We start from the raw sequence: 26737 nt of genomic DNA, 5'->3' as shown, positions 1-26737 counted from the left end.
CCTACTGCTGGGGGACGAGTACTTACTCACCTGACACAGGGTAATATGTTTATAGCATTTGGCATGGGGGAGGCATCTTGGAAAACCGGGTGAATAATCCCAGGCCCCATGGTGCCCCATCCAATGTAAAACTATGCAGCTACTCGCTTCCAGGGTAGTGCTAGGGGCACCTTGTGGGTAACCAGGAAGTCCAGAGGGGTCTAGCCCTTCTTATACATCATGGCGGACACCCAAGCCTCTAGCCGTCCCCGCCTATGTCCAGCGCATCCCGTATTTCAACACAAACGGCATTCCCACAAACGTTTTCAATATTATTTTACAGTGTATACAGTTATCTTCTTACGCTTTTGAGTTAAATATATCTCAGTAGGTATTGACATCTGACACATAGCGAAAGTGCGGCAGGATGCCTCTAAACATGCTACCCTGGTGCGTGGGTCATAGCCGTGGCTCAAATACCTTTAGACCGGGAAGTCTGGTGTGTATCCTATGCGCTCCACTAGCGCAATCACTCCCTCCCGGTTCATCACGAGGTATCACAGCCCTGGTATCCACAGCCCACACAGCATTATATGCACATAGCCCGCGATGATGCTCCGGCAGGGTGTCTTAACCCACTCTGCCCCAGATACTGCCCACTGGCACTAACGAGCTCAGTCTAACACCGAGAGAGGGGAAAACTAATAGCCATCTGACTGGCCTGTGGTGAGGCTGTATAGACAACAAGCAATGTATAAAATGTGAATTGTGCAATCACACACACAGTGGATTAGAGCGGGGAATGGCCATCCCTATCTGGGGAGCGTTTGTACAACCAGTAGGGGAGCTCCCACCCCCAACTTGTTATGGCGGAATGGAAGACCAGAAAACATTCTACTTATGTTTTCTTTTCTTTTTTTTTTTTATTCTTTTTTTTTTTTTCAGTGTGTATAGTGGTTATGGTACCCCAATGGCATTCCATATGCTGATTTCAAGACATTAGTTACAGTGGGGGGTAGAAAGACAATGCACTTTTTTTTTTTTTTTGATATTACATAATAACAAGCTAATAGGTGTCGCTTTATGGTATATGTTAGGTTAAAATTGCGTTTAACTCAACTAGTTGCACATCAGATTGTAGTTATATTGCCATGACAGTAATCTCAGACATAGAGGTTGCTTAGACGTAAGTGTGTGTTTGAGAAATAGCAGTGAGAGTCAGTAGTGAAATGTTGGCTACCCTCCTTATCATTTGTGCTAAGGAAGCTGGATAACTAAATAACTGACTATGCATTAAGGTGTCCACAATATGAACATTCAATACAGGTGTAGTGATACTGTGCCAGTATAGGTCGCGGGTTCCAGTATCTGGTTTCCCGTGATGGAGTTTCACCCGACTCCGGTCTTTAGCGGGCACCTCGGATGTTTGTGTGGTGCGGTGTTATCCCCCTGTGCCTTCTTGTGAGGCAGTGGCAGATGTTGGGCCTTATGCTGGTGCGGCTCGGGTCCGGGCTGTTGCGAGAAGCCACCCCCGGGGGCCCAAACTACCGGGTGGTCCGTAGCGATCAGCTCCAGGGCCGCGGTGTCTACCGCCGGAGTTTGGGTCTGCAGCGTCGTGTCTCCGCTCACCGCTCGGCATGAAGTGGGTCCCTCTGAATCCCGCTTGTCATCCTGGGAGTGATGGGGCTTTTTCACCTGCCTGCGAGATAGGTAAGGAGCCTTGCTGGGCACCCTGCTTCCACGTGTGTACTGTCCAGCTACTAATGTCCCGTACATGCTCCGGTACACGTGGTTTGGTGTTCGCTCGACCCTCTGGCCCCAGTCATGCTTGCTGCTTCGGGTAGGGACTGTTTCGGGTGCCATTGTGTTTCTCTCTGGGTGGGTGTTTGTACTGCCGCTTGTGTGTGCTGATCCCTATGTTTAGTCTTCTTTGGGTCCTCTGTTTCGGTAGGTGGTAGCGGGTTCTTTACCTCTTGGGACCCGTCCGGGCATCGGCTGGGTCGATAATTTGCTTTTCCCGCCGCGCTGAGCCAGGAGCCATGCGCTGCATCCGACTCTTGTCTGCCGGGGGTGCAGGAGAGTCTGGAGGCTTGCTTGGGCATTTGCCTTTTCTCCTTTGTTCTTTTCTTGCCTGTGCCTCTCTGTCCCGCAGCTTTTGCCAGACACCGCTGAACAGCGCGTCTAACCGCTCCTCCAACGTCTTTGATGGGCCTCGTAGTGCGGTTTTCGGAGCCCTCCGCCGCCATCTTGGTTTCTGCGGTAAGGGTGGAGGTAGGCCACAGGGGAGGATGAGTTACCAGGGACCTCAGTCTGCCTGGGAGAAGTGCCTGCTTGCTTGAGCCGGGATAACCCCCACCGGCTGAAGGTGGGGGAACGGGGGTCCCGATGGAGTCAGTGCTGATGTGCATTGCTGCTCGCTGGGAGATCGTCCGCTTCTCCCGCGTTTGCAACCGCTGGTAGGCCGCGCTTTGTATTTGGTCTGGGGATGTTTCTCCGAGCGTGGAGGACCACCCAGGTGAGTCTCGGGATATCACCGCTGCTCTGCTGTCCAAGGACATCGATTTTACTGCGTTTTGTCTTGATTATGTCGCTTTTTGCAGTTTCCCTACTCGGAGCTCTCTCCATGTGCGACCAGCTTGGTCGACGGTTAGGCCCCGCCCCTTATGTTTTCTTTTTAATGTATTTTGTTATGTTTTTACGTTTACGGTTCAATATTATTTATGGCTCACTTTGGCGATATAAGTGGGAGGGGATCACACACATCCCATACAAGTCCCCCTCATCTGAATCTCCCTCAGGTGGGAAGAGAGGCTAACACTCCTAGAAAAGCTGATAGACCGCGGCAGAACCTCCCATGCTAATGGCTCTTAAGGCCCTTAACATTAAGGGAGACTATCTTAACACCTCAATAAACGTAGACTCATCTTAAGGGTAATGAAGGGAAAGGGGGAGGACATCTAACTACTCCAGGAGAGAGAGAACATATACATAGAAACATAGAATGTGACGGCAGATAAGAACCATTCGGCCATTCTGGTCTGCCCAAGTTTCTAAATACTTTCATTAGTCCCTGGCCTTTTCTTATAGCTAGCTTCAAATCAGAGGAATGGAGAACTCTCCGTTACACTGATCAATGGGAATCTGACCTGTGGGAGGTGCTTGAGTGAACGGATTGGAAGGATATATGGGGGAGGCCTTATGCCTATCCCAGGCATGCTTAAACTCATTCACTGTGTTAACCTCTACCACTTCACCTGAAAGGCTATTCCATGCATCCACTACCCTTTCAGTGAAGTAATACTTCCATATATATTTTTTTACACCTTTGCCCCTCTAATTTAACACTATGCCTTCTTGTTGTGGTAGTGTTTCTGCGTTTAAATATAGTCTCCTCCTTTACTGTGTTGATTCCCTTTATGTATTTAAAAGTTTCTATCATATCCCCTCACATGAGACGAGGAACTTCATGAAAAGGACAGTGGTTGCAATATTGATACATAAACGTTGCCCATTCCTAATCACGAATAGCCAAGCGAACCCAGGTGGTCGCTATGTGGTCATTATAGGAGCATAACACAAATCACAGTATTATAAATGTGTATGCTACCAATGAACCAGATGATTAATTCTGGACTTCATTAGAAACAATCACCTCAAACATTGTAATGGGGGGCGACTCCAAAGCGGTGCCTTGTCCGCAGATTGATGGGAGCAGAAAACCAGGGACCCTGAGGTCACAGGGCAGAGGAAGACAAAACAAACTCCTGCACAAATTCTTGACTCACACTGGACTGCTGGATGTCTGGAGACTACAACACCCCGAAACACAGGGTTACACATTTTACTGGTCTGATCATGCAGACATAGCAATTACCATAGGAAAGCTACAATACAATTCCAATTGGGCATGGAAATTGAATACTAATCTTCTGAAAGATGAAGATGTACTACCCTCCACCAAAGAGGCAATCTCATATTTCACACAAAACTCTACTCAAGAGTTCTTATGTGGGCAGCACGTAAGACGGGCCACTTTATCAAGATTGCCAATTACAAAAAACAGCGCAAGACTGAACTCCTCTTGGAGTTGCAGTCGGCCCTGCGCAAACTCGAACACCAGCACAAAGCTAACAGCTACAAAACTAACAGAACTAAATGCCGTAAAACACTTCCTCAAAGTATTATCACTGGAATAGTCCAAACGCCTATATTATTAAAAGGCAAACAAAATGGACACCCTCTTGGCTAGGATGTTACCACCTAGACAGGGGAGCAAACCCATTACAAAAATCTGCACAACTTCCAACAAAATAGTTAACACTCCCACAGCTATCAACGTAGAATTCACAAAATTCTTCACCACACTATACAACCACTTCCCACAACACACCCCAGACAACGTAGAGGCGTCAGCTCTTCTTTAAATCTTTTATAGTAGCCCATTTCTTAGCCATCTGGGCTAGGCATCTTGTTGTCACATCCTTTCTAGCATAACTTAGACTACCACACGTGAGGGAAGAGGAAATGGAGGGGTTGACAGCGCCTATCCCTGAGGAAGAGGTTAGGGGCCACCATCTCAAACCTGAAAGGCAACAAGATTCCTGGCCCAGATGGCTATGACATGGGCTACTATAAAAGATTTAAAGAAGAGCTGACGCCTCACATTGTGGCTCTGTGTAATCATTTTATGGAGGGAGACACACCGGATAGGGATATAGCAACCGCAAATATATTCTTATTACCGAAGCCTGACAAAGATAATACTCAAACATCCAGTTATAGATACATATCATTAAAAAAACTCAGACTCGAAAATGTCTAGTGGCACAATCACGACACTTCTGACACAACTGATACATCCAGACCAGGTGGGCTTCATGCCTGGTAGACAACTGTATGAGAATACAGGGGAGCGGACCTGCTATGATCCAAAATTGCCTTTTCTGACTCTATCGTTAGATGCCGAGAAGGTGTTTGATAGGATCAAATGGCCTTTCATGTTCAAACTGTGTATCAGAACTACTACTCATTCGTATGTTTTTTCCCCTTGTTCGGAAATCATGTTTGGGCTTGATTAGAAGATTGTGCTTGTCTGAATGTACTAGAAATGAGGATTAGTTACTAATCTATGGGTAAGTATTAGTGTCTCTTTTGGATATGATACTGGAGCACAGGGTTTTTCTTGAGGGCTGATGCCGATTCATATCAAAGGACACCCATTGATATGATATGTGCACCCTTCCGTTTTAGTATAAACAATAGATACGATGTTCAGACTATAGGAAGCCATCTTGTCCCGAGTCAGGGGATTTTTTAGTTATGGCCTTGTATCTTAAGGGAGGTCCTAAAATGGACATCTAAGATATAAATATGTGTACCTTTTAAATGTTAAGGGACAGAGGAGAGATTTGGAGACCGAGACACTGTCGCTCCATATTATAATGACTAAGAGATGTTGACATGTTCAAGAGGGTATGTTATTCTATTATTGATATGCAAGCATATAGTTTAATCTTATAAACTCTGCCATAAATTATTGTAATGAATTTTATATGTCTATATTTAAATCATAAATATCTAAAAAGACAAAACTTTATTGCTTCCAAGACAATCCTTATTTTATACTGTATTCTCAATTATTTATATATTTTAATTAGAGGATCTCTTACTGACTATATAAATATGGTTAGCCCTGCTAAGCTCTATGCTTTAAGACGTAATAGTGGTAAATAGGGGAACCAGCTGCGGTTAAAAGTGAGAGAGTTCATACTGAAGCCAGACTTCCAGGCCACTTGTGTGTGACTTCTCACACCTTGCAGAGTGGCTTAGTTGGGGTCCCAGCTTCAAATAAGAATTTGGGTTGTAAGCTCTGACCTACCAGGCAATCAAATTAGCCCCTTTTGAAAATGTATTTGTGGAAGTGTTTCGAATATTTATAGTTTTCTGTAGAGGATCCTGGGAGGAAAAGCCCTGTATTATTGTATGGGAGGTCTGTGCATAAAAGCCGTGTGTGTTCTAATAAAGTTCAGTTGACTCCCATGGCTGTGTTTCGTCTGGTTACTGGGGGAATGGGTATTTACTTGTGCTGAGGGTTCCAGAGTGGTTGAAGGAAGGTAATAGCTGAGGTAACCAGTCGGGTTACCCGTGGTCTGCTACAAACTGCTCCACAGGATAGGCTTCCCGAGCCCCTTTATTACTGCTATCAAAGCATTATATGCAGACTTAAGAGCACAAACGCTTATCACAGGAACATCTAAAATTCCTTTTCCCATGAGCAATGGAAGCAGTTCCAGGACACTCCCATACAAAATCAGATAGGCCCTCCTCAGATAATTGGATCAGGAACTGTACTAATCTAATTTAATTATCTCCAAGCACAGAAAAATAATACTTTTTCCCAAACACCGCAGAAGTACCCTAAAATACATAAAAAAATAAAATAAAAAAAAGTTACATCTCCTGATAGCCATTATCTGGTTGACCAACATATCCCAAAATCTCCCAGATCAGTTCAGGGGTTCAGGAATTTCCTGGAAGTCATTTGTTCGACCGACCGCACGCATGGTGTAGAATCAGGGCTAGCCGCCACCTCGTGGTCATCTATAGGAATTGCGGCCACCCAGACAAACACTTAGAACACTGAGGTGGAAATTGTTACTATGTAGCAATTAGGCTTAACAAGCTCCAGGGTGGTCTCCGGTTCGTGCGGCTGTTCTGTTCCCGAACCACATAGTCCAAATACACGAACGGAGACTTTTATATCACATTATACAAAGTCCATAAAAAACAAAAAAAAACTGACTTATGAGAAAAAAAATGGATTTCTAGGAGAGCATCTGTAACAGATGCCTCTGTTCCTGAATTATTATTTTGCATTGACTGGATCGGTATACGAACCTCACGAACAGATTGCCCCATTTGGTTCGTATACCGAACAAAGTACCGAACACACAGACCACCCAGAACAGACATGTGCCGCTCGTTAACCTACTTGACCTCACTAACACATTCGCAAACCGCAATCACTTCAACATTCTAAGTGGTTGGCTGGGTGGCCACCATTCGTATGGACGATTACGAGGCGGTGGCCATCTTGTTTTGAGATCGCACCAAGCGGTGTTTTGTCGTCGAGTGTATGGAACTATTTTGGGCAGGCACCTCGTATGCAGTCAGTCTAAACTATACCCTGGTGGCTTTCCGTCTGCGTTTGTGAGATCTGAGACATTTTCGGATATAGTGGGCACTCAGATCCAGGCTATCCGGGTATATAGGACTTAAGGGGGTACCTAATTGTTAACTATATGTTTTGGGGTGTTTTTGTTATGCATGACCTGGACCTGATAGCTAATGTAATTATGTGTGTGCTTTTACCGAAGTCCCCTCTCAGGTTCTGTGGGGAATGCACCTGGAATATGTAATAAGAAACCCCTTGCATGGGGAGTTGCATATAAGGCCAGTTGTGGCTACCATTAAACCAGTTCAGCTTCACTCTCAACACAGGGCCTGGTCTCGTGATTGTACCTGCTTTATTACTGCTTGGATTACTGCTTGGGAATGCTACAACATTGCTCATACTAGGGGGAAAGGACTACAGCATTGCTCATACTGGTGGCAGTCACTGAGATTTTCTGCCAGTGTTTGGTCTTCGAGGTTTGTATGGCTTTGTGTTTCCATACCTCAGTAACTGTAGCATACTCTAGTTTTTTTAATGTATATATATTTAAGCTCTATTTGAGAGTCAAAATTCATAAGTTTGAGGATACATACCGTATATACTCGAGTATAAGCCGAGTTTTTTAGCACATTTTTTGTGCTAAAAAACCCCAACTCGGCTTATACTCGAGTCAATAGTCTGTATTATGGCAATTTACATTGCCATAATACAGACAGGGGCTGTGGGGGCTGTAAGAGAGTTTACTTACCTCTCCTGCAGCTCCTGTCAGCTCTCTCCTCCTCCGCGCCGTCCGTTCAGCACCTCGGTCAGCTCCCAGTGTAAGTCTTAAGAGACTTACACTGGGAGCTGACAGAGGGAGCTGCACGGACGGCGCGGAGGAGGAGAGAGCTGACAGGAGCTGCAGGAGAGGTAAGTAAACTCTCTTACAGCCCCCACAGCCCCCCACTGAACTGCCAATGCTGGACCACCAGGGAAGGAGAGCCCCCCTCCCTGCCATGTATCAAGCAGGGAGGGGGGACGAAAAAAAAATAATTAGTAGTAATAAAAAAAAGAAAAATTAAATAATCATACAAAATAATAAAAAATGTAATTAAATAAATAAAAATAATAAATAATAATAAAAAAAATATTAAAATAATAATAAAAAAAAAATTGCCCATCCCCCACCAAGGCTCTGCAACACACCACTCATACACACACACTGCACTCATACACACACACTGCACTCATACACACACACTGCATTCATACACACACACACACTGCACTCATACGCTCACACACTGCACTCATACGCTCACACACTGCACTCATACGCTCACACTGCATTCATATACACACGCTGCATCCATACACACACTGCATTCATACATTCACGCTGCACTCATACACACACGCTGCACTCATACACACACACGCTGCACTCATACACACACGCTGCACTCATACACACACGCTGCACTCATACACACACGCTGCACTCATACACTCACGCTGCACTCATACACTCACGCTGCACTCATACACTCACGCTGCATTCATACACTCACGCTGCATTCATACACACACACTGCATTCATTATACACACACTAAATATTCAATTAATATATATTTTTTTAGGATCTAATTTTATTTAGAAATTTACCAGTAGCTGCTGCATTTCTCACCCTAGTCTTATACTCGAGTAAATAAGTTTTCCCAGTTTTTTGGGGTAAAATTAGGGGCCTCGGCTTATATTCGGGTCGGCTTATACTCGAGTATATACGGTACGTATTATTTTTTTAGTTTTTATGGTTTTGTGACATGACCACATTCAAAAAGGTCTGCATTTTTTAAGAATTTGAAAAGAATGGGAAATTTAGACAATATTTAATCATTACACAAAAATAGGTGAGCATTATTTTTTGGAATTAGAATGGATTATATGTGTACTCTTGAATGTGTGTGTTTTGTTTTTGTAATGACATGTGAATAACATAAAACGTTTAGATTTTTTTAAATTATATTTTTATAGTGATGGTCAGTGTTTTACACATTTTTTCTTTTTTTCCCCCCTCCTTTAGAACCAAGCATACTCGCCACAAGGTGTTGCTATAATAGCACATTCCATGGGTGGTCTTGTTGCTAGAGCATTACTTACGCTGAATAATTTTAAACCTGAACTTATAAACCTCATCATAACACAAGCAACACCTCATGTTTTACCAGTCTTGTCTGTAGATTATTATCTCACTGGTAAGTAGAACAACTTAATTTTTATATGTACAGTGACTTCTAATACCCTTGGTAAATATATACAAAGCCGGCTGTGAAAAATTGTCTTCATTGTTTTCAGTTTTTGAATTTGGTTTGTTAAAACAAAAATAGACAAAAATTGTTGGTGGATAAAAAGAGGGTTTGAAGCAAACTTTCAAAGCAAACCGCAGAACTAGGGACTTCTATTTTACTGGTATCTTAAAAGAAGGCTTGACTAGAGGCATGGAAGTTCCAGTTAAAGGACAGGCATCATTTGAAAATGTTAAACCTACACAAACATAGAAACTAGAATAAAGCTGGAAACGTATGTAACACATGTTTATAAGCTTTCTATACACTTTGTCAGTTTGCTTTGCCTAGCATCCCTCTCAGTTGGGGGAGTTCCTTCAGCCCCTTTGTGTCTTACCCACTGTCACAGGTGGCGGGATGGAAACCAGGACCCCTGAGTGCCTGACGATGATGGGAGTCTCAGCATGGAAATAGGCCAGATGCAGGGTAACCACAAGCCCCCTGGTGTTGAGCACCAGCGTTTGTGCGGCCACATACAAGTGCCATGATGCAGGTACTGTGGATCCCAAGAGCTAGGAGCTTGAGGATATGCACACCTCAAGGGGGGCTCTGCAGCAGAAACGTATCAAGTACTAGAAACAAGGCAAGACTAGAACAGGCACCTAACAAGAAAACAAGACAAGACTAGAAGAGCCCAGAACCGGATCAGGACAGAAAGCAGAACCCAGAACATATACACAAGACATGAGGGAAACATGAACAGGGCAGGGCAGGACTGTACATGAACTGGGAATACTAGACAAAAATAAAACAAGACCAGAGATGCAAGGCAAAACAAGAGAAGACATAACTAAGTACTATATATGTAAAACATTGGAGATTTAGAGATAGATAAATGTCCAAGATGTATGCAGCCCACCACTGCGCCAAAGTACTCCAATTACGGTGGGTCCTATCTGCATAGATATGCATGACTAAATAAACATTAATAAAACACACACAGCACTTACTTGCAAAGAAAGGGACAGAGGACATGAAGCAACTGCCTGCAGGAACAAACTGAAACAAAAGGATTAATGGAAAAAGAAAGTGTGGCAACATAAAACAAACATATAAAGGAATCCAGGAACGGAATAAAGGAATGTACCCAGAAAACCAGACAATAGGAATGTACCCAGCATAAAGACAACCAGACACAATATAGAAAACCAGAAAACTTAAACAAGAACTGTAAAAAGAGTACTGGATATCAGAAGCCAAGGCCAGACCTCTCCACAGAACAGAACAGGATGTGACACCCACGTTCTGTCCACCCACTAATCCACTCTCATGCATGGCTTGTCCATGTTTTACGTGGACTAGCCATGGATTAGAGCCTTTAGCATGCTCTTGACCGTTGCAAATTAAAGAGCAAAGGACTTGCGCTTTCTCTCCTGGCATGTCACGCGTAAGCTCATCCCAGAAATGGCTGACGACCTAGAGCAGTCCCTGACTCCTGAAGAGCTGTTCGCAGCCATTAAACTATTCAAAGCCAGACTGCCTCCTGGTCAGTTACATATGCGCCTTCCGGGACGCCCAATTATCACACCTACTGGGGGGCTTGAACTCTATCCTGACCGGATGACAGTTCCCGGAGGACTGACTTCAAGTAATAGTAATGGTTATACCAAAAGAGGGGAACGACCTTGCTTGTTGTGCGAGTTACCGTCCCATCTCACTTTTGAATGCAGACCTTAAATTATTCACGAAAGTCATGGCCTTGCGCTTGTCCAGGATGCTGCCGGATCTCGTCCACCAAGATCAGGTTGGATTTATCCCTGGAAGAGAGGCGAGGAACACCACCACCAGAGCCCTCAACATCATCCTGTCTTTATAAAAGATTATAATCACTTTTAGCAATACACTAGAAAGATAGAATGAAGGAAATTGGCTAATGCTTATGAAAAGGCGGGTGACTTAATTGGCCGCTGATTATAAAATGGCTGTCAGTTACAATATCATACCTAGCATCTCCGCTCGGTCACAGGGAAGGAAGCTGTTCCTCTCTACTGACGCTGAAAAGGCATTTGACCGGCTGGACTGGACCTACCTCTATGCCACTCTGCAACATATGAGAGTCGGTCCCCATATGCGCTCCTGGATATCCTCCGATCTGCATGAATAAGGATAAACGGTGCACTCTTAGACGTGTTCCTTATCAGGAACAGAACGCGACAGGGATGCCCCCTCTCCTCTCTCCTGTTTGCCCTTACTCTGGAGCTGTTCCTGGAGGCAATCAGACAGGACGGGGAACCTCTGGGTACAGCCTGGGACACACGTTCTGTACTGGCTGGGTGTAGGATCTCCTTGCTACTCTTGCTGGGTGGCTGGACATTCAGTTCCCTACGAACTGGTAACCCCCCTGATTGATGCTACACATAAAGTATGATGTTCCCTTAGCTATTCTCAGCAGCTGACCACGTCCCCCAGCCCACTGACAGTCATCACTCACAACCCAGACGTTGACGGAGTCCTGAACCCAGCAGACCTCCACAATTTTGTACAGACGGACTGGATCTACATGCACCAATGGTCCGGCAGCGGCAAATTTAAAACATGGATGGAAATGTTCCCTGACGCCTCCCCGACTGGTCTCGATAGATTCCATTACCACCAAATCAAGACCACCTATTCCACCTTAGTTACTAAACACCATTTCCACGGGGACCTCATGCATTTCGAGACGCTATGCACTGCCAGGCGGCATGTCGGGAGAGGCGTCTCGATACTGTATGCAATGCTTTTATCTGTGGAAAACAGGCCACCACCTAAGTTCATTGCTAGATGGGAAAGGGAGACTGTAGAGACACTGACTGAGCAGGAATGGGACCAAATATTCATATTTACGCACAAATGCTCAATTAGCTCAAAACTCCAGGAGATGAGCTTTAACCCCTTAAGGACACATGACATGTGTGACACGTCATAATTCCCTTTTATTCCAGAAGTTTGGTCCTTAAGGGGTTAAATTGCTGACTAACTGGGGGGCGGAGCCTGATGATTGAACCGCTTGGATGCCATTCTTGTGAGCTCCAGCGACTTGGGCACAAAAAAAAAGCTACAAATCTAGGTTTTCAGACCGAAACTGGGCAAAAAGCCATCATACCTTCTCTCCCTGACGAAACGGGTTACCGGCACATGCCTTTCCTGTACAATCCGATGGGCAGGAAAGCTCGACGACGCTCTGGGGCCTACCCTGCTCTCTCGTCTGCTAAGGCCTTCATGCTTGACTGGTCTCCCATTCTTGAGGCATTGGGCCCTATCCAGCTGTCTGTCGAGGATCCAACACGCAAGCACGTTGATCCCAAAAACCACAAGCGGGTGGAAATACACTTGTGATATTAGGGATGCTACTACACCCCACGGCCCAGAGGGCCCCGACACGTTGGCCTGCTCCACGTGCTCTGACTTACCAACGGAGATGGAGGCGGAACTTGCACCACCCATGGCACTCTCTGCAGCATCGCCTGAAGAGAATATGCAGAATCTCGCCACGAAAGAAGACATCCGCAACATAATGTTGGACATGAGTCAGATGTTTGAAACTGATGTTGATCTGCTACGCACCGAAGTTCAAACGGTAACGGCCCGGATACAGGCCTCCGAAGAGGATGTCACAGACGTGAGACAGGAGGTCCAGGGCCCAAGAGTCAATCTGAAGGTCAGAGGGGCTCCTGACAACATAGGCTCGGCAGAACTACCTCACTACCTCCGGCGTCTGTTGACCACAATCTTGCTGCACACACAGGCTAAAAAGCTAATGTATGATACCTGCTTTCGGGTCCCCAAGCCTGCACAGGCACCATCTACGGCCACCCGAGACGTGATCATAGGCTGCCACTCGATCTCCGACAAAAATTGCATAATGACCATGGTGAGAAACAAAGCCCCGCTCAAATTTGAGTCATCCCGCATCACGTTCTTCCAGGATTTAACTAGAAACACGCTGCAGTGGAGAAGATCCTTAGGCCATATCACCAATCAACTAAGTACAGCTGTCGTGAAGTATAGATGGGGCTTGCCTAGGACTCTAACGGTGGTCATAAATGGGGTTAGACTTAGACTAATTTCCTTGACAGAAGCAGCCTCCTTCCTGCAAGCTCTAAGATTCCCACCGCAACCGTCAGCTATAGCAGAATCCTCCAAGCAATACACGTGGGACCCTGCAAGGATTGTCCCGTTCGCTCCACGCAGAGGAGAAAAGCTGGGGGCACCTACTTGAATTATGCCTCACAATGTGGCATCTCCCAAGTTATGCAGTTATCTCAAGCAATAGTGTTTGTTTTAAGTGCCCTGCAATTATGTTTCTTGTTATCTTTTCTTTACCTCATGTTTCTGATGCAAAGTTATCGTGACAATGTGGGTTCCCTCGACCCGGCGAGTAACCTGTTTCGAGGCATAAGCATCGTATGCTCTTTAACCTTGATCCTTAACCTTGATAACCCTGATCCCCCTTTGGTCAGGGCGTATAACACATAGGTCCCAGGCTATGGTCACACTCCCCAATAGGCAGCAGCCTCAGCTTGGGTTTGGATAATACCTTACAGGAAAGATGAAATCTGCCCCTACTGTTAATTAACTTCTGCAACCCCACGGATATTTTTTAGAAGCCTGTGAACCCACGTGGTTTAGCACGACTCCATACATACACTCAGTGGCGGCAAGTTGATTCAACCTTAGCCTGCGACAGCTTCACGGACCACAGCCACTATAGAATTAGCTTGTTCCTACACCTCAAGTTCTACATAATAATACAAATGTGCACTGTTCTTCTATGCAACGCATCTGTTAAACTATGCCTTATGAAAAGCCTGTACCTGCTGTTGTGGCGATACAAGCATGTATGTATAATCTATGCACAACCAAAAAAATTGCTGACTAACTGGTACAGGACCCCTGACATCCTACACTGCATGAATGCGGATAACTTGAAGGAGTGTTGGAGATGTAGGTAAGACACTGGCACGATGCTTCACGTCTGGTGGTCATGCCCTGACATCTCCCCTTTTGGGCAATGGTGAACTTTAAAATTAAGGAAATCACAGACCCTAAGCTGTCCTTCTAGCTATTGCACCATACTAGTATGACATTGAAATCCTACAAAAAGTCTTTGACAAAATATCTGCTGAATGCGGCAACGTATTGGAAACGGACGACTGGGCTAACCTTCCAGTAAAGGGTTGATAGGGTAGAAGAATTGCCATAGAATCAATGACCGCAACCCTTCAAGGTTGTTCAGTCAGGTGTAAGACCTGGGCCCCTTGGATGATGTGCATTGCCTTGGGTAACTCAAGCAACTAACACACCCCTCTTCCCCTTCCCCTCACCCCCTTTCACTTCCCCTCCCCCCCTTTGTTTTCTTTTTTTCCCCTCTCTATATCTCCTTTTTTCCTTCTACCACCACTTGCTCTCCCTCCTGGTCCCCCACACTGCCGCCCTTACCCCCTACGCTCCCTAACACCCTGACCCAACTGACACAAACAGTCCACTGCCCAAACCCGTTCCCTGAATAGGACGATTACTGCAAAATTACTCCTCTATGATACAGGTATATATCCCCGTGCAGCAGCCCTGGGCTGAGAAGTTCTGGTTGTGCATTCAAAACACGGATTGTTAATGGGCGATGACATGTTTAGTTATACTTGTCCAATTGATTGACCATTCTATAAACTTACTCTACATTTGTAACTTTATAAGCTTAAATGCGCACTTTTGTTTGTCAATGATGTTTGTACAACCTACTGTCTTGTTGTATAGAAATCTCTAAATATGTACGTTACTCAAAAGCCAATTTGTAGTAATACTGCATAAAGATGAAAAATAAAAATAAAATAAAGTTTGTCAAAAAATAAATAAAAAAGAGCAAAGGATGTTAAGTCAGGAAAACAATTACAAGCTGATTCTCTGAATACAAAAAAGCAAGAGCAAGTATAACAATTGATTCTTATATACTCAATAGTGTGTGAGAGGCACACACTATTCTGCAAGTTGAATTCTTTTATATACTATTTTGCACACACCGCTCTTCACAGTGAGTCTTTCTTTATACTGATTGGCACATTACCCCGCACAGTTAAAATTTCTTATACTGTAAACCTACTGTAGGGCTCAAATTCTCCACTATCCAATGGCGAGTAAAACTTTAGGTCTTGTGAGTAGAAATTCCCCCTTGGTAACTATGCTCTGCTTGCAGTGGTGAGTAATGTTTAGTGTTAGTGTGTGTGTATTTCTATATCTATCTGGTCAAAAACCTAACTTTTATTTATCAACATTTCAGTTTTTCAATAAAAAACTTTCAGCAGGACAAAGTCATACACCACTAATATATATATATATATATATAGTAAAAATTAAGAACACAGAACTAAATCCATGGACGTTCCTGCTGGCCAGACCCCTAGACAATTGACCCATACCAGACCAACAACTGCTCAACAAAATAGCCCTGGCAGCCAGAAAGGCCCTGGCCCAGACCTGGCTACAACCTAACATTCCTCCAATGACCACAGTGCTCAATAAAATCAAAGAATGCCACCTCATGGACAAACTCACAGCCCAAATACGGGGCTCCACCAAAACATTTTCTAGAACATGGGAACCCTGGGAAAGCTACAGTGACCAACAATGGCACATAGACAGACAGGGGACACGTTACCGAAACAAACGACCAAGACACACCAGTTGACTCACCCCACCCCACTCCACTCCGTATTCTTCACCAGAGGGCCGAGATAACTGGTGCTCCGGCCCAAGGTTTATTACGCTTAGTTGCCAAAACAAGAAGGCAATCTAATCACATTGTTACCAAAGTTAAACATGTTCACATTGTTGTTAGTTCTTGCTAAAACCAATGACAACGAGAAACTGCAAAATAGGTGTACACCGAATAGACTATGTTATGAGCCTCTGTTTTTCTGATTATGAAGCAAATATATAGATCTGAACCACAAATGGGCTTTTGCATGAGCCACACTGTACAAAATGTATTACCTTTTGTCATTGGAAAAATAAAGAATCATTAAAAAAATGTAAGAACACCAGCGTAAACATCAAACTTGGCGCACCCCCAGCGTGTTCCCATGGGAATCCTACTCCCACACCTAAACTGGCCTTGTAATCTCACCAGTGATATCTCTTGACCATTGTCATAGAAACAAAGTGTCATGCAATGCAACTGTCATTGGCAGGCTATAATCAGTTTGGAGCTTAACCCATTTACCCCGGTGGGCATACTATGCCATCCTAAAGAAGGCGTCTCTAAATGCAGCAGGACGGTATAGTATGCCCAGTTGTCCGCCACCTGCTGCACCACTCTGCACTTACCTAGATCGGTGATCCATGACAATCCCAACTGTCCCCCTGCAGCACAACTCTGTTTTCTGGTTTTCTAGGGCCATTTGGTCACATGGCCACAATAGGTGGCCATGACCTGCCTGCCGGGGGTTTCCCTGGGTTATCAGGCAGTCCTCCAAAGTGCCTGAAAATTAAATAAGTTATAATAAAGGCTTGTAATAAATGTATTATGTGTAGAAATACAGTTGTGCTCAAAGGTTTGCATACCCTTAGAGAATTGGTAATATACAGTGAGGGGAAAAAGTATTTCATCCCCTGCGGATTTTAAACGTTAGTCCACTGACAAATCGTCTGTAATTTTAATGGTGTATTTTACCTGTATAACAGAAGCAATCAATCAGATTTCAAACTCTCCCCCATGGCCAAGACCAAATAGCTGTCCAAGGATGTCCGGGACAAGATTGTAGACCTACACAAGGCTGGAATGGGTTTCAAGACCATAGCCAAGCAGCTTGGTGAGAAGGTGACAACAGCTGGTGCGATTTATTCTCAAATGGAAGAAACCCAAAATAACGGTCAGTCTCCCTCGATCTGGTGCTCCATGCATGATCTCACCTCATGGAGTTTTAATGATCATGAAAATGGTGAGGTATCAGCCCAGATCTACACGGGAGGATCTTGTTAATGATCTGAAGACAGCTGGGACCGTAATCACCAAGAAAACAATTGGTAACACACTATGCCGTGAAGGACTGAAATCCTGCAGCGCCCGCAAGGTCCCACTGCTCAAGAAAGCACATGTACAGGCCCATCTTAAGTTTGCCAGTGAAAATCTGAATGATTCAGAGGAGAACTGGGTGAAAGTGTTGTGGTCAGATGAAACCAAAATTGAGCTCTTTGGCATCAACTCAACTCGCCGTGTTTGGAGGAGGAGGAATGCTGCCTATGACCCCAAGAACACCATTTCCACCATCAAACATGGAGGTGGAAACATTATGCTTTGGGGTTGTTTTTCTGCTAAGGGGACAGGACAACTGCACCGCATCAAAGGAACGATGGATGGTGCCATGTACCGTCAAATCTTGGGTGAGAACCTCCTTCCCTCAGCCAGGGCATTGAAAATGGGTCGTGGATGGGTATTCCATCATGACAATGCCCTAAAACACAAAGCCAAGGCAACAAAGGAGTGGCTCAAGAAGAAGCATGTTAAGGTCCTGGAGTGGTTCTCTGTGGAGGGAGCTGAAGGTTCGGTTTGCCAAACGTCAGCCTCGAAACCTTAATGACTTGGAGAGGATCTGCTAAGAGGAGTGGGACAAAATCCCTCCTGAGATGTGTGCAATCCTGGTGGCCAACTACAAGACACATCTGATCTCTGTGATTGCCAACAAGGGTTTTGCCTCAAAGTACTAAGTTGAAGGGATCAAATACTTATTTCACTCATTGACATGAAATTCAATTTAAAACTTTTTTGACATGCGTTTTTCTGGTTTATTTTTTTGTTATACTGTCTTATACAAATTATTATTATTATAGACTGATCATTTCGATCAGGGGGCAAACGTTCAAAATCTGCAGGGGATCAACTACTTTTTTTCCCTCACTGTATGTACCATATTAAAAAAAAAAAAAAAAAAAAACATGATTGAGCACGCAAAACAGATTTATTTTATTTCGTATGGGCTTCATATTCAACTGTAGGTTATAACAGAATGGCACAATCATAAAACAAAACATGGCAACAAAGAAAATAATCAAATGACCCCTGTTTAGAAGTCTGCATTCCCTTAGTTCTTAATGCTGTGTATTGCCCCCATTAGCATCAATGACAGCATGCAGTCTTTTGTAATGGTTGTCTATGAGGCCCCTAATTCTTGCAGGTGGTATAGCTCATTCGTCTTGGCAAAATGTCTCCAGGTCATGCAAAGTTTTTAGTCGTCTTGCATGAACCGCACATTTGATATCTCCCCAGAGCGGCTCAATGATATTAAGGTCAGGAGACTGTGATGACCACTCTAAAACTTTCATCTTTTTCTGCTTTAACTACTGGAGGATCAACTTGGCCTTGTGCTTAGGGTCATTGTCATGCTGGTAAGTCCAAGAGCATCCCATGCGTTCATCTTGCCATCAATATTCACAAGATTTCCTGTGCCTTTAGAAGTCACCCCATTTCCCACCTCCCCGCCCCCCCCAAAAAAACATTTTCTTTTTTGATTTTCTTTTCTGACCCTGCTCCAAACATAGCGCTTATGGTTGTAAGCATAAAGCTCTATTTTGGTCTTGTCACTCGGAATTACAGTGTGCTAAAAGCTGTGAGGCGTGTCAAGGTGGTGTCATGTTGTAACCAGGCTTTTTTGTGGCATTGGCACAGTAAAGGCTTCCTTCTGGCAACTTGACCAGGCAACTAATTTTTGTTCAATTATCGTCGTATTGTGCTCCTTGAAACAACCACACTGTCTTTTTACAGAGCAGCTTGTAGTTCTCCTGAGGTTACCTGTGGGTTTTTCTTTGTATCCCGAACAATTCTTCTTGTGTGCTGAAATCTTTCTTGGCTTGGTATCAAGAGATCCCTGAATTTTCCACTTCTTAATAAGTAATTCAACAGTACTGACTGGCAATTTCAAGACTTTGGGTATCTATTTATATCCTATTCCATCTTTATAAAGTTCCATTGCCTTGTTACACAGGTTCTTTTCTGCTCCCCATGGCTCTATAGCTATCCTGCTCAGTGCATCCATGTGACTATTTATACACACACTAACTGCAATTTAAAAAGCCACAGGTGTTTAATTTAACCTTTTATTTAACCTTTGATTATGATTTAAAAAGGAGCCAAACAACTATGTGATAATAAATTAATAAATGGCTTCATATGATCACTATTCTTCAATAAGACATTTTTTTTTTTTTTTTAAATTGAACATATTTTATTAACGGAATATTCATATATAATAATACTTTAAATATATATTACATACTTCATTTTATAAAGTAATAATAAATATATATATATATAAATAAACCAAGGGGGCTGCACTCACCTGAACGTGCATCATAAATGGGGTGCTGCTGGGGGCCAATTTATACAATACACAAGATCCAGCGCACTCACATATCCACTCAACTGCAACTTCAATGTTGACCGATTGTATTAGTTTTTTTTTAAACACATAATCTAGGCAAAAATAATGGGGGTTTAGTTACATTATATGATAATACATTGCATAAGCCTGCCACAACGTCAATGTACCCCATCTTTGGCATGTCCTTCTCTAACAGCTTAATGTCTGCTCTTATGAGATTAACCCACTTACTTGGGGAAAATCCACTGCACTCACCTGAACATGCATAAATAGGGTGCTGCTGGGGGCCAATTTATACAATACGCAAGATCCAGCGCACTTACTTATTTAATGCAAGCCCTAATACCATCCTTATGTTACTAGTATAGCGTTTTCAGGTAGTTCATTTATCTGGTTAAGTTTATTGAGGAAGTCTGTAATGTCCTGTATAAAGCTCTCAGCCTTGATAACTAGAGGCTTAAGAATGTTTTCTATTAGGCAACATTAAGGAATCATATTTGTGCACATCTGCGAATGTGGTGTACTGTACATGATACAGTGTACATTGTGTGACAAAAGTTGCTACATTGGAGAAACTTGCTTAAGCTGCATCTCCGAATGAATCTACACAGACACTCAATCAAGAACCACAAGGAAAACAGATATTGAACCCCTGTTGGTAATCACTTCACCCAGACTGGTCACTCCAAAACCTCAAGATTAAAATTCTTAAAGGGAATTTCAAAGACTCTCATTAACGAAAAACATTTGAGATGAAAATGATCACACATTTCAACACCAGAAATGAAGGACTTAATATAGACTCTGGCTTTCTCACACACTACCAAAACTTTTTATAAACACACATCTTAATGTCTTGTATAGTTCTTGTTCAATATTCTTGTTTCACCTTTATTGGATCAATTTATATACATTTATTATTATTATTATTATTATTATTATTATTATTGCTATTTATATAGCCCCAACAGATTCCGTAGTGCTTTACAATATTTTGAGAGGGGGGATGTAACAATAAAACTTACAGGAATAATAGGTTGAAGAGGACCCTGCTCAAACGAGCTTACAGACTATAGGAGGTGGGGTATTAAAAACATTAGGACAGGAATATATATATATATATATATATATATATATATATATATATATATATATATATGTATGTGTATGTATATATATATATATATATATATATATGCAACTATATACTTGCATACCTTGCTCTGCTGTTTTCTTGTTTGTTTGTTTATTTATTTTTATTTTTTTTTATAACAAGCTTATTGACTCTTCTGTTTACTTTTTCTGGCTATTCTCAGCCAACCTGAAACTTTCACTTTCAGGCACATCTTCTGCTATTTATGACACCCCACTCACCCCCTTCCCTCCCCTTCTCTAACATCAGTTGTTTTAAGTGTTTAACTCTATCCAATTGCTTCAGACCTGATGAAGAGATGATATATAATATAGTGTTCAAGTAGAGATTGTAGTCGTATTAGTTCAGTGATGTAGATGTAAAACACAAATAAAATTAATATCTTGTAATACCTTTTTTATTGGACTAACATCATTTTGTAATAACAAGCTTTCAGGAGAACCTCCCTTTCTCAAGTCTAAAGCATTTCTGAGCAAGACGACACATAGAATTCAAAGTTGAGTTGTGATACAGGGGTTAAAGCGACATAGTGCAGGTAAGACACAGGTTTGTTAGAAAATAGACGCCATTCTTGCAGAGGGTCGTAAATATCTTCTGTGAAGATCAGAGTGAGAGGGAAGAAAATTTTTTTTTTTATTACTTTAGATTAAGAATGCGTGAATTCCCATCCAAGAGTTACAGGATATGCATGAATGCCTATATCCATCATACACAGACACACAGACACACACACAGTGTCACACTTACACACATGTACATATACACAAGTAGTGTATATGTACAAGTGTACACAAGTAAGTACAACAATATACATATAAATACAACCAAATGCCCAAATATATGTACATGCGCACATACACATACATCAATCCACATGCATCAATATTTACCAGTATAATATGTTCACTTCATATTTGGACTACACCATGGTTTTCCTATCTGTGCTTCCCTCCACATATTACTGATTGCTGCTCAAGATATCTGACATTATATCCTTGGACAGGGATTGTTCCGTCCTGGAAATTTTAGAGCTAATTGAAGCTCTGGAAAGTGTGAATGTTCTATTAGCACTGTCTTTATATTTACTGCATTTCTTACAGTATTACACTATTGTACATTTCTTTGTTAACGATACATCTCACAATTATCCTCCTACGTTAATTGTATGTATAATTCTTTTTTTAATTACCAAGCATGACTCACCATTTGTTTCTATTTATCTACTTGTTATTCACAAGGTATGGGAACTCCTTGTAGGTGGACTGCTGCTATTTGTGATAAGAGAACACTATACACATCATTATTTGTACCAATGTGTCTACACATGCATATACCCATATATATGTATATGTACACATACACCTATTCACATATACAAAAAAATTGCCAGAGATAGCACTTCAGGGACCAATATAAAATATAACTTGTATTACCTTAACTAAAACATCAAAAAGGTAAATGTTTCAGCTTGATCCCCTCAAGCTTTCGTCAGGACACACTGTGCATACAAACAACCCCACATTTATAGCATAAAAATGATATTTACTCACCCCACCTGTGATACATCTGACTCCATGGATATATATATATATATATATATATATATATATATATATATATATATATACACATATAAACACATATACATACACATAAATATAAATGCACAGTCACATATATAAGAATACATGCATAAGAGTATGGGAACGCATAGGTCTACACATAGTACTATGTATATTGATAGAATAAACATATTGGAATGCATTTTTAAATGTTGATACATATGATAGAACAGTAGGATAATGTTTGGGGAGTGTTCATGTAAAGTGTTGGTAGTGGGACAGGAAACCCAAATCAATATTTAGTCATCTATTCTTGCTGTTAAACAATTTGATCATTCTGGCTTCAAAGGTTTTTCATTCTTGGGTATTTAAAAATCAAAAACAAAAAAAAAAACACCTTTTCAGCACTTTGATTTTTAGGTCCTTCATTGAGTGGCCAGGCTTGTTAAAGTGGTGTCCCACAGGAGTGCAGTAGGATTATTATTTGTGGTGTTTAATGCAGTGTCTGCATTCTGCCATTTAATTGTTGGGTGGTTTTCCTAATGTAGCATCCTAGGTGTAATTTGGTGCATTGACTCATGTATACCACATTGCTGGATATGCAGGAGTATAAACCTTTAATGCTGTAGGTTTTATTGTTGTGTGTGTGTGACTGTGTTGTCTCTGCATATGTGCTGACACGGTTTGCAGCAAGGATTTTTGCATTGACTGGTCCTGATTTCTTTATTCTTCCCAAGGTTTGGTAGTTGTCTGTAGGCTAAAATGGGTGTTTCAGAGAAAATGTTTTCAGAGTCTCATATTCTGTTAACATTGGTTGTAGGTCTTTAATGATTTTCCATATTTCCTCAAGAGCTGGGTTGTAGGTGACCATAAGTGGTACTCGTGTAGATATTTTTTTATCTCTGTACTGTAGCAGGCGCGTGCGTGAAGTTTGGGAGGGATGGAAGCTGGAGCTGTGAAGGTAGCTGTGAAGGTAACTGCACCTGTCTGTGGGTTTTCTGTAAACCAAGGTGTGGATTGTGCCATTGTTGCATGTCACAGATCTAGTGGAATATTACATTTTTTTTTTTATGGATTGAATAAATTAAGAGTCATGGAACGGTTTCAGTTTTTCTTAGCTGTTGGTTCAAATTAGGAAGATTTCATCGTTATAGCGATAATATGTGTATGGTTTGTTGTGCTGTATTTCTAGGAATCTCTGTTCAAGATCTGCCATAAATATATTAGCATATTGGGGTGCCAATTTTATGTAGTCCTGGGGGTTCATTATTACTACTGCTCCTTCCTTGTCTGCTGGTTTGATGGTGATAGTATGATTATTTTGTAAGTCATTTATAGCGGTTTGTTCCTGTACTGAGAGATTATGAAACATTTTCTTTTGGTTTTGCTTGGATGTCAAGGATACTGTTCTTAGATGTAAACTTGAAATGTAACTGTCCAGTTTGGCATTTTGTCCTGGTGCTGGACTGAAATTAGTGTTATTTTTCCTGTTGTATTCCATTGTTGTTTCAGTGCTCTATTTGTCATGGAACTATTCCGTAAGTCGCATCCTTCTGAAAAATTCTTCCATGTCAGAGTAGAGCTCAATGTGATCAAGTTTTGTGCTAGGGCAAAATAACAGTTCTTTGGAGAAAACTTGATAAAAACAGGGGGGTAGGTGCAGTGCTTCAGTAATCCTTGACAAGGTATCTGTGAAGAGAACCAGAGAAGAAATTCTAGTGTATTATTTAAAACTGTAGTGGTGATAAAAATAAAAATATATAAAACTGTAGTGGTGATAAAATAAAAGATGTGCACTCATACTTTCCTGGAGCTTCAATACAGCTCCAGTGTATGCGCCTGGGCGGAATAATCCCCGCCTATGAATCAAGTGCAGAGGCAATTCATCGAGTTATAGGCGTGGTTAGGGATATCCTCATAAAAACAAAAATCGTATATGGTGAAGTATGTAGAGCTATGAAGCAAGGGTAGGTAAAAACTATAAAATGTACACTCGTAATGGAGCCGTAAAACCTGGCTCCTCTGATAGCGCTTACAATGGCATGATCCCCTCTCAAGGATACAAGTGTATATATAAATTCTTCCGTCTGTGTATATGTGGAGATAAACAAACAGAACCACAATAGTGTACACAGTAAAAAGCTGTGTAAGCAGAAATAAATGAGTTAAACCTACTCACATGCTAAAGTTCCGGTTTGCTCAATCCAAAGCGCTTGGGTGGTATGATCTCCACCAGGGATATAGCTCCAAACAATCCAACAGCAGCAAAGTTAGGTCCAATTAAAAAAAATACTTTAATGTTAAAAAAATATAAAAGTAATATAATATATAATAAAATAGTGATAACAAAAAATTATTAAACAATACACTTAACGCGTTTCTCCTTGGATAGGCTTTATCAAAAGTGTTTTACAGAGTGAATGGGACCTGAGCTGCTTAAATAGGGTTAGGATTTTGAAAATAACGGTTTTGTGACATCATAGTCACATTACCAATTAGTATTATTATTATTATTTTTAATCTTTATTTGGTCCAACAAAATGGCATCTGCCTGGATAAGCTGGGGATCCAAAAAATGGTGGACAGGTAATTTGTATAAGAGAGATAAAGGGGCAGTAGCTCCTGTAGCGGTTACCCCGGGTAGTAGAGGGGTTTCTACTGCTGGAGGGTGTCTTTCTCCCGATCTGTGAGGGGTATTCTCAGCATCCAGTAGTGATCCAAGTGAAGAAGCTCTTACAAGAGCTAGTGTGATAGCTTTATAGCTTTTACCCCCAATAAGAGACAAGACTCTAGATTGAGGGTGAAGAAGAACTGAAGGTTTAATAGCAGGTACTCTCTTTTTATGCAGTTCTCCCATGCAAGGGAGACACCCACAAACAATTATACATTAGCCAATTAAACAATGGTTACAAACCACATATTCCCTCCCCTATGCTTGGGAGATAATTGAGTTACTGTATCTACTCCATTGTCTCCAAGCTGCAAAATCATACTTTCTATAATTTTTTATAACTCTACGATTTTACATCCAATATGAATTTATATTTTTATAACCAGCATAACTTGGGGACAAACATATTCAAAATTCACATAAATCTGTTCAGAGGTTCAGGAGATAGTCGAAAGTCTCTTTGGACCGACCGCACACTTGTTCCCATGCCCAAAACAGTTCCACAGATTCAGGCTGTGCGGTCGGTCTATCTTTCCATGTAAATAAAGTTCAAATTGCACGAACGGATCAGTTCGTGCTTACTATCTTTGGATGAGGCTTGTTCGTGAGTTTATTCTTGAGAAATAGCGCTCTGTTCGCATGAGTTTAGCCAAACGCACGGAAGGTAGAAGTTTCAGCGATGTTCGTGGAAAAAGTAGCCGAAAATAGTTCCACGCGTTTGACGACCAGACACCGCTGAGTGCGTTTGACTAAACAAAATGGCCGCCGCCACGTGCAAACGAACGCCGACAACCCTGTACAGCCATTAAACCGATTAAGTGTTTGCAGTTTTCGAGGCGTTACTTGAGTCAGGGAGGTTATGCTATCGTCATTTTTCAATTCTCCCTCTGTAGATATAAAAATAAGAAAATGTTGAGATAAGACACTAAAACAACTCCAATTAATAATAATAATAATAATAATAATATTATCTATGCATAGACTATATTAAATAAAAATAAGTATAATTTAGGGAAAAATAACAGTGTGAAAAGAACCAAAATAATACAAAAATTGAGTACATGGTTATAACTGGATCTAAGAGCATCTTTGTAAATGCCAATACAAGTTTAAAAATATACTTCATATAATAACAAATCTAGAAGATACAGTCTTAAGCAAATTAAATAATGAAAAATAATAAGTGTAATTCACATAAAAATTATAAAATTAAAAATAAAATTTACAGCAACACATAAATCATATTAACAATAAGTGTAAAACAGAAGGTAAATTTGAATACAGAGCTATAGGCATTAATGATCAATGGAAGAATAAATGAAATGATGAGAAAAAAAATTATATATTAAAAACGGGGGTTATAAAAAATTGTAAAGATCAAAGTCTGAATTATGCCCGGTGGGAATTAAAGTTTTTAGATAAAAGACCCATTTCATTTCACACTGCCCAAGGATTTTTATAATATTGCCACCTCTCCATGGTAAAGTGCAGACATCTATAGTGTAAAATTTCAGGAATTT

General features: G+C 41.7%; 1 protein-coding gene across 3 annotated transcripts in view; it reads left to right on the top strand.

Annotated features, from left to right (window-relative positions):
* PGAP1 (post-GPI attachment to proteins inositol deacylase 1) overlaps positions 1–26737 on the top strand; it is a 492260-nt gene that overhangs the window by 125975 nt on the left and 339548 nt on the right. For all 3 annotated transcript variants that reach the window (XM_063430206.1, XM_063430207.1, XM_063430208.1), the window contains exon 4: positions 9218–9389. In XM_063430206.1, coding sequence (XP_063286276.1) covers positions 9218–9389 — 172 coding nt within the window. The remainder of the gene's footprint in view (positions 1–9217; positions 9390–26737) is intronic.

Source organism: Pelobates fuscus, chromosome 8 (assembly GCF_036172605.1).
Source record: "Pelobates fuscus isolate aPelFus1 chromosome 8, aPelFus1.pri, whole genome shotgun sequence".
NCBI classification, from domain to species: Eukaryota; Metazoa; Chordata; class Amphibia; order Anura; family Pelobatidae; genus Pelobates; species Pelobates fuscus.
This window is presented reverse-complemented; position numbering and strand designations above follow the sequence as displayed.